The sequence below is a fragment of the Octodon degus genome, unplaced genomic scaffold (genome assembly GCF_000260255.1).
Source record: "Octodon degus isolate 3935 unplaced genomic scaffold, OctDeg1.0 scaffold00015, whole genome shotgun sequence".
In the NCBI taxonomy this organism is placed as follows: domain Eukaryota; kingdom Metazoa; phylum Chordata; class Mammalia; order Rodentia; family Octodontidae; genus Octodon; species Octodon degus.
This window is the reverse complement of record NW_004524591.1, coordinates 16,097,009-16,106,515: the sequence shown is the minus strand read 5'-3', so window position 1 is coordinate 16,106,515 and position 9,507 is coordinate 16,097,009. Positions and strand designations below refer to the sequence as shown.

At 49.9% G+C, this 9,507-nt stretch overlaps 1 protein-coding gene across 1 annotated transcript in view; it reads right to left on the bottom strand.

Moving 5' to 3' along the window:
• Nfe2l3 (nuclear factor, erythroid 2 like 3) overlaps nt 1-7,612 on the bottom strand; it is a 32,968-nt gene extending 25,356 nt beyond the window's left edge. The window contains exon 1 of the mRNA XM_004626478.2: nt 6,835-7,612. Within this exon, the coding sequence (XP_004626535.1) occupies nt 6,835-7,401 (567 nt within the window). The 5' untranslated portion in view covers nt 7,402-7,612. The remainder of the gene's footprint in view (nt 1-6,834) is intronic.
• Nucleotides 7,613-9,507: the final 1,895 nt, after the last annotated feature.

The window sequence follows — 9,507 nt, the reverse complement described above, 5'->3', positions numbered from 1 at the left end:
CCTGTCCTAAATACAGGAAAAAAAAAAAAAAAAAAAAAAAGGATTTAAAAGCAAACTTTTAGATCCCCTTAGATCCCTGCCCCCAGCCAGGAAGAAAAATTCTATCACAAACTCTCAGCTCCTAGATTCCCAGGGTTTCTGGCTGCCCTGAAGTTTGGACTATCAGCTTCTACAACTATGTCTGCCAATTCCTTGAAATAAATCTCTGTGTTCACATATTTACTTACTCTACTCATCCTTTTTCTGAAGAAGCCCTACTGATACAGATGGGAACCCAGTTCCTGCCAACTTCAAAAATCCATGTCTGCTCCAAGCCAGGACTGCACGCTCGGTGCCAACCATCACCTGCAACTTGACCAGGAATGTGGTCAGCAAGAACTCAGGAATGTGCCTCAGCAAGATTGGGTGTCCAGAAAGTATTTACACTGAGGTTCAACAATTCAGTTCTGAGAATGAACTATTCCTATCCCAAGGCTGCTATGAATAGAAGCTTTCTGGTTTGAAGTTTTGCAGTAAGTGGGGGAGAGGCTGGCTCACTTGGTCTAAGAAGAGTACAGCTGGTCTATGCCCAGAGACAGCACAGTTACTAATATGCTCTGTAACTTTAAACAGTCCTAGTTTTACCACCTGATTTGGTATCATGCCAGCCTGGAAGTCTCATCTCCACTGCCCTATCCACTCAAGTCACTGGCATTAGATGGTCAGGAGTTTAGATCTGGCCTACTTTCTAGGTAGGACGCTGGCCTTGAAGGGCCACAGACATGCTCAGGGCCGGGGGGTGGGGTGGTGGTGCTGAAGTGCTGCAAAGCCCCTGCAGAGTGATAGATGATAAGTGCCCGGCAGATGCCCGCAGTGGCACTGCCCTCTGCTCCTCGCCCTGTTTTCTGCAGCTTGAAACTGAAACCCAGTTTCCACACTCAAGTCACCACAGTTCAAAGCAGAGGGTGCCAAGTCCTACAGCAGAAAGGTTACAGGGTGCAGCAGGGCTCAGGAAAGAAGAGGAAATGTTCTGTTGATGCACTGATAATTGAGCCAGCCTGAGAATTTACTGGTGACAGACTTGAGAAGAATGAAAGGAGGGCATGCTAGGCAAAGGTAACAGAGTAAGAGGGAGTGTGAGGCTGTTTGGGGAGAAGTTTTAGCTGGAAAGTAGGCTACAGGTGGAGGATCCGTGGGACTGAACTGAACAAAAGCCAGTGGGGATGGGGCACTGTGGCCACCTGGGGAGCCTTGAAAGACAAAAATACACAACTAGTCAGTTAGGGGGTGCAGCAGAGCCTCCCCAAACACAAGTGGAGAGACGCACCAAAGTATATGAGGTTACTGCGGAGCATGGGCTGAATTGCAACAACAGCTAACATTGAAAGCCTACTGTGTATCAAGCCTAGGTACCAACTTGGCTTACACGTAATCCTTCAGCAACTCCCTCTTATAGCCTGCTTTCTAGGTAAGGGCACCAAGGCTCACAGATAAGAAGTGTGCTGCAGATCACACAACCAGTCAGGGCTACAGTTGTGAGCACTCAGGGGCCACACTGCAGGGCCACCACCCCTGGCACCTGCCTTTGAGTCAGGCCTGCACCTTGGATGTAAGTGTCCCTACTGTCTGAGCTCAGAAGCCCAGGGGTGGGGTGGGGGTGGGGAAGGAAGCAAATTATTCAAGAGACTCTACAAAGAGGATTTCTCCATAATCTGCCAAGGGAAGGACTCACTAGAAGAAAGTTTAAACTAAGGTTCCCAGCTTTGTACATCAAAATAGAAACATCCCAAGTTTCCACATGAGTCTGTACCATGTCCTGCTACCAATGCCCCTACACCAACTGCTCCTAGAAACAGCTGACTTTGCTTTTAGTGGCTAGACCTAAGCAAGATGAACACTGCAAGAGGTGACAGAAGGACAATGGTATTATAGGCTGAACTGTATCCTTTAAAAGTCATAATTTGGGCCAGTGTGGTGGTGCACACCTGGAATACCAGCTTTTGATATTGGCTGAGACAGGAGGATCACTGCAAGCTTGAGGCCAGCCTACACTACATGGCAAGGCCTTGTTTCAAAAATCAAAAACACAAAACTCACTGGGGATACAGCTCAGTGGCTCAAGCTCCTGTCTGGCAAGCACAAGGTCCTTAATTTGATTCCCAGTACCAAATCCCTACCCCCATATGTTGAAGTCCTAACTTCAAATCTTTTTTTAGAACCTGGGCCACTGCAGGTGTAATTAGGTAGGTTAAGAGGAACAGGACGTTTTCAAGGAAAACTGATATGGGGAGGCTGAAGGCAGGCACTGGGGTGACAAAGTGGAAGGCTGATTGCCAAAAAGACTGACAGCAAACTACCAAATAGCAGGAGACTATTAGGAATACACTCCCTTCACCCTTCAAGGAACCAACCCCGCAGACACCTACATCTTGGGTTTCTTGCCCTACTGCTCAACTGTGAGACACTCATTTCTGTGTAAGTCACCTGATCCATGGCATTTTGTAATAGCAGCCCTGGGACACAAACAGTGACTTACACCCCATTTTTTTTCCATTGGAACCATAAGTATGTATGTCTTTACAATGCCCTTTCATAAGCAAAGTGAAAGTTCCACTGTGAAATTACTATTCTACAATGTTCATAATTAAAAGACTATTTTTGTATTAAAACTGACTTAAAAATAGCCAAATCATTCCTGAATTTGGAGAGAAAAATTTAATCTCTGCCCAGGCATTTGACATTTATCTTTGATATTCATTCATTCATTCATTCATTCATTCCTGGGGATCAAACTCAGAACCGTGCATTTGCCAGGCAGGCGCTTATGCCACTGAGCTATCTCCCCAGCCCTATCTTTGATTTTAAAACAAAAAACAAATTTTGCTTTTAATAGTCAACGGGGATCAGGGTATAGCTCAGTGTTAGATCACTTGTCTGGCACATACAAGGCCTTGGGCTCATTCTTCACAGTGAAAAAAATAAAACCTGCAACCTTCTAGTGTGCACGCTAACTTCACCAAATCTCATCATCACGTAATATTTACATGCACAAATAAAATGTAATAATAAGAAAAAATCCGAGGACCTTCTTTCTTTTTCCTTTCCTCTTAGAAATAAATACTGAAGCCAGTTGCAGTGGTACAAACCTCTACAGCATTGTGGGAGGTCAATACAGAGACCCAAGTTGGAGCCTTGCTTGGGTACCTCGGTGCTTCTATATCCAAACAAAAAAAGCCAGAAATACAGAGCTCAGCTGAAAGGCGCTATGGTCAACCTCCAGTACCACAAAAATAAGGAAAAATTAAATCTTTTTCATAACAGATTCAGTGACCTGAAGAAACTAGCACAACAGGCAGTAAGTCAAGAGGTCTTCTGGGACCTCTCACCCAGCAGAGGGTCAGTGTCACTGGGCAAGAAACCACATCAAGATGACCACAAACACTCTCAGTTTCAAAGTGGCAAAGGCTCTGAAACCTGACGCTGGCTGTAGGCAGCCACCCATCCTCACACATGCTCCAATATCACACACCCACTTCTAGCAACAGTTCATTTCCTACTTTAACCCATGCGTTACTGTGAAGGGTGCATGCTTTGAGGGTTTGAAGTGAAAGGCTGTGGTTGTGAAAGAAAGCTGGTCAACTCTGGGAAATTCCCAGTCTCTTTCAGATAATGTTTAGTTCCATTAAGAAGTGAAACCAAAGCAAGACTTCTTTGATACTTGGAAAATCCCCTACTCCAAAATATTTCAGCACAGGTATGAAAATAATACACTAAAACCAGAATCTCTTATATGTAAATGTAAGCCGTCTGAATTATCTATTTAAAAAAAACCTACCATCTGTGATGTCCATACAGGGCAAAGCACTTCCTTCTCTTCCAAGTTAACAATAGCTAACGTTCATTAAGCACGTATGATATACACAGTGCCAAACCGTTTATATAGAATGGATTTTTAACTTTATAAGGCAAGCACCTTTCTTATTTCCATCGTGCAGATGAGAAGAATGAAGCACAGAAAAGAAACTCCTCCACCATCACAGAGCTGCAAGTGGAGGAACTAGGATTCAACACTCCTACACACCCCAACCTTTATTAACTGCAAGCAGCTCTGGGACAGACCAGGACAGAAGCCAATAGGTGTAAAGAGAACGAAGCCAGGTGAAGGGCTGCGACTGGAGCACAGGCAGAGAGCCTTTACAGTGCAGGCTCAGGGCTGGCGGTGGGCAGTGCTCTCCCCAAATCAGTGGGACACCCTCCAGGGAACATCACTCTCCCACTTGACATGGGAGACAGGAGGCTTACAGTGATCCAAATAACCCACGGGAGGGAGCTCTACCAAGTGGCTGACCAGCCTTTCTAATTTCAAAGTCGACTCACCCCCAAGTCCTGGTCTTCTTTATGACAATATACAATTCTGCTTTTGAAAAATCAATCCAGCATCAGAGGACAGTTGTCCTGGGGCCAGCAGGCAGTCTGAGTTGTACAGTGCCAGTTGCTTAATTAATGGGTTAGTCTGAGAGGCAGGATCCAGTCCCACTTCAGGCGATTAATAAATATATGCCTTTAGCCAACTCCCCTAACCTTACTGGGCTTCTACATATTTCCTTCAAGGACTGATTGGATATAAAGATGCACGATGTTGATGTAAATACAAGGCATCACCAACAAAGAGGAACGAGCTGTTAAAATTCTAAGGTGCTCCACAGCTATCACTGCCAACTGAACAGAACCAAGCTATCCCAGTAGGTATCTGTGCCACTCAGAATGGCCCTTAGTGAACTTCACTGTCTCCTCCAGGACAGCCTGACCAGGCCTCTAAGGCCCCTTTAGCATCTGCCAATTTTCCAGTCCAAATAGGTATCAACCAGATGCTGCTAGCAATCCTCAGAGCAGCCTCTCTCCCTCAAACTCTCTGTACACTTTTCAGACGGGAAGGCATTCAGCAGGATGCCATCTAGTTAGGGCAGCCAGCACAGTGTTTCAACCTTGCTATACCACAGAACTGAGGAGGTGGTAACAGGGCAGCAGTAGCTATCACTCTCAGGTGAGAGGGGCCCACAGGGTCCAGCTGGGGAGAAGGGGGAGCGGGCACTCCACCTAGACAAGCACTAAGGCAACCCCCACAGTACCAGTCCCCAGGAAGGGGAAGGGATCAGCATAACAGTGAATCACCTATCACTTCACACAATGATCCCTCCAGGAAAGGGTGGAGAAGCCCGTCAGGCAACTGCCTACGCAAACAGGGAGCAAACAGGGCGATTCGGAAGAGCTGCAAACAAACCAGTTCAGCCCCAGTTCTCATTTTGCATAAGACTGCACTTCACAGAAAAAACAGCTAAGGAGCACCTGCTGATCCACACCAGTTGTTGGAGCCAAGGAGGAATTTTGTAAGCTCTCAGCAGGAGAACTCTGGATACAGTCCTCTTGGAAAGAACACACCAGATACTCCAATCCTTAAAGCTGGTTGCACAAAAGGCTGTGACCCAACCACCCTTGCACCTAGCAGTGCTTCCTCCAGAACTCGGGAACCCCGCATTAGCATACAGAAAGCAGGAGCCCTTATACTGGCCTGTGGTCAAGTTTCCTTGGGTTTAAGAGGTGGAACCTCTTCTGTGGATGGCCCTGGAGTGGGCACAATGACTGGCAAGGTAAAGTGGAACTTGAAAAGTTAGAAGCTTTCAGGCCTGGAAATTTAACTGCGTGGTAGAGCACACTCCCAGCACACAGGAGGTCCTGGGTTCAATCCCCAAGCCTGGGCCATAAAAGGGATTCTTCCTTATGAGACAAGCAGCTTCTCCAAATGTCTTCAGTCCTCAGGTGCCTGCAACCCCATCTCCATTCCGTCCGGTCCTCAGCCCAGATGAAGGGTCAGAAGGCACAGATACTGCTGGTCAGGACACTGTTTCCTTTCCACAGGGAAGGGTGGGAGGGAAGAGGGCGGCCAAAGAGGTGAGGGGCGTGTGGGTGAAACAAACGAGCTGTCTACTGTCTCACTAGGCCCTCTCCACCTCCTCCTTTCTATAAAAGACCCACACCCATCTGGTCACAGTGAGAGGATGATTCGTGGTGAAATGAGTTCCCTCCATTCCAAGAGAGTTTTGAATGGTCTTTTTCCTTTCTATCAAACCTGCCGCTTTTTCGGGGATGGGACTGGTAGCATGACCACGGCTTTTTACTTCAGGAAGCAGGACAAATGGACAACTGGGTTTACAGTCCGGGCAAGGCCTTCGGCTGGGAGACTAAGGGGCACGTGTCTCTTCTAACAGGCCAAGGCTGCCGTTGATCCTCCAGTGTCACACGGGTTCCCGGGAGACGTCTGAGTGCATCGAGGCACTGATCTAAGGCCGTGGGCAAGAAAAGTAACATCCCCCGCCACCCTAACCACTCTTGTCAGCCGCCAAGTACAATGTGGGAAGGTGTTGTATACACCCAAACGGATGCATTCACCTGTTTCTCATTAACCTAAAAAAGGCTGGACGTATTGGTGTACAGCTCCGGAAGATGAGGCCTGAGAATCGTATATTCGAGCCTACCCGGGGCAACTTTGTGAGTCACTGTCTCGAAATATAAATAAATAAATAAATAAACAAACAAATAAGTAAATAAATAGGGTTGGAGATGCAGTTGTGTTACAGCGCCCCTGGGCTCGATCCCCAGTACCAAAAAAGCTCCCCTGCTTTCGCCAGCCTAAAATAACCTACCGACCACATTTACACTTTGCATTCGGATTCACAAAGAGGCACAGAGTCGACCTCCAGCCTCCCAGGAGCTAAGGATGCACGAGGCGCCAGCGTGCCCTCCCCTGCCTCTTGGCGCAGCGACGCCCTACTCGCGCGCATCCTACTCTCGGGTTACCTGGCTCGCGCCTCCGCCGGCGACGGGCACCTGCTCTGCGGGGTCCGTGGCTGCCTTCTCCTCCTCGCCGGCCAAAGTACTGCTGCGCGCCGCCCGAGGCTCCCCGCCGCCCCCGGGCGCTGCCTGGCTGCCGCCGTCCACACTGGCACCGACCCCAGCGGCGGACGAGGCCGCTGCGCCCAGCGGCCCGTGGGTCCGGGCCCTGTCCCCGTCCGCCACACCGTGCACCAGCCACGCGTCCACCCGAGTGCGCGGGATAAAGGGGACCCCGAGCGCGCGCACCTCCCGGAGCAGGTGGCCCTCGAACGGCGCCGCGGGGTCCAGCTCCAGGGCCTTGGGGTGCAGGGGGCCGGAGCGCCCCCACCCGCCCGAGGCAGGGAAGGGGCTGGGCGTGTGGGCGGGGCGGGCAGGGCCGCCCAAGGGCAGCAGCTCGTCCGGGAATAGGGCGGGCGGCGGCAGCAGGTAGAGGTCCAGGTCCAGGTCTACCCGCAGCCCGGCTAAGCTCAGCAGCATGGTGAGTTGCAGGAGGCCGCCGCCGGCCGCCCCCCACGGCTTCAGGAGCTTCATCTCCCGCCCAGCGCCGCAGCCGCCCCTGCTGCCCCGCCGCTGCTCGGGCCGCGGTGGCGCGTTCGGGCCCCGCGCGCTGCGGCACCGGAGAGGCCGAGAAGCTGAACGGTGCGCCCAGGAGTGCTGCGGCTGTCGCGGGCTCTCTGAGCCCGGCACAAAGGCGCTTCCTGGCAGCGGGTTCAGTGCCTGGCGCGGTTCGGGTTCGGGCGAGGCGGAGGAGGAGCCACTTGCCCGCCGAACGCGCCGCCCCGTCCCAAGGCCACGCCCTTTCTCTGCCCGCTCCCGCCCCCAAAACGCTCTATGGGCGTGGCCTCTCGGAGCGGGGGCTCAGAGAATACAGCCCAGTGCCCTCAACGCAAAGCTTTCTGCGAGCGGAGGTTCTGGAGATTTAGTGACCCCTGGCTACCCCGTGGCACTGACCTAGCGTCCTAGCTAAACGCTCGAGTTGGGAGAGATGAGGCGGGAGTAGGTGGGTGGGAAATGACAGGGCGTGTACACTAGGGGGAAGTTGTGGGCAGCTTTGACTCCCTGGTGGCTTGTGAAGGCTTTCATCCGTAGAAGGACTCTTGGCTGGCACATTGGTAAGAGTCACAGGTAGGCTTGAGAGCTTGGTGCCTGCATTCACATCCCAGCCTACCACCAACCAGTTGTGTGATCCTGAGTGAGTTACTTCAGTTCCCTTATCTATAAAATTGGCTAATAACATCTGTCAAATGGGCATGTGGTGAGATCGGATGAAATATACATAAAATCCAGAATTCCACGTATAAATTCCTAGCTGTCATTGGGATTGAATAATATTATTCACACAAGAGCCCACACGCACGGACAGCCTCAGGCTCATCCTGTTCCCTAGGTGTGTTCTCTCTGCTGGTAGCTAGACTGTCCCTTGTTGCGGCCTTAGCTTCTTAAGGGAAGGTGCAGAGCGCCAGCTGTACAGGCCCAAGGATGTGTGCAAATCCAGCCTCCCCTATTTTCCAGGCTGCACCTTGGACAAACTGCTTGCTCTTCTCTGGGACTCAGTTTCCTTAGGATAAAAAGAGACTAACACGTTCTCAGCAGACCTCTTGTAAGCTGCAGATGAGGTAATAAGTGTAAACGACCAAGACCAGCACTAGGTAGACAGGAAGTGCTTTCAGTTACTTATTTTTATTTCCCATCTTCTAAGGCTTAGCCCCAAAGCTACATCCTCTGAATTTTCACTGGCTGGAATTAATCTCTCCCCATCTGTTCTCCCACAGTGCTTCCTGCATCTGCCAACATCTCAAACTTTGGTCCACTCAATTTTGTATTTTACCGTAGCTGAGAATTGGTCTAATTTGTCCATCACAAATTCTTTAGGGCAATAAACCTGTTTAGTTAACTTTTGTGTCTGCACAGAACTCAGCACCAAGTCTTGAAACGTAGCACTTATCAGCCCTTACTCAGTTACTTGGTGGGGGTGAGGGAGGGGATGCCTAACTGAGGCTTGGCAGCTGGGTAAGAAGTTGAGCAAGACTGTGTTTTTGGGGCCAGGGAGATGGCTCAGTAGAATAAGTGCTTCCCTGGCAAGCACAGGATCTTGAGTTCAACCCCTGGTTTTGAAAAAAAAATTTAGGGCTCCTTTCTCCACCTGATCTTTTCTTTTCTCTCCTGGGGCTAATGTGGTACAAAAAGATTTGGATTTGCTTAGCAGAAGCCAGAGGAGCAGACACAGAGTTTTTAAGGTTGCTTCTGTTTTAAGCCTTGGAGGATGGGTAGCTAATGGTCAAGAGGATGAAGAGAGATGTTCACTGGGCAAGATCTGGGACAGAAGCCAGTCTCCAGTACTTAGTCTAGATTTTGGCTCAGTAGATAGCTGCCACATTCAACTTCTTGCTGAGGACCTACTAACCGCTGATGCTATGCTGAAGGTCATGAAGGGTATGGAGTGAGAGTGTTGTAGTTTGGGATTTACAAGGAGAACAATGTAGGACACATAACTTATAGAATTATTTTATAATAGTCACCCAAAGATTTTATGTACAAAAAGAGTGCAGGAGGGGCTGGTGAGATGGCTCAGTGGTCTAAAGCACCTACTTAGAATAAGCTTAGCAAAGCACAGGGACCGCGGTTCAATCCCCCAGC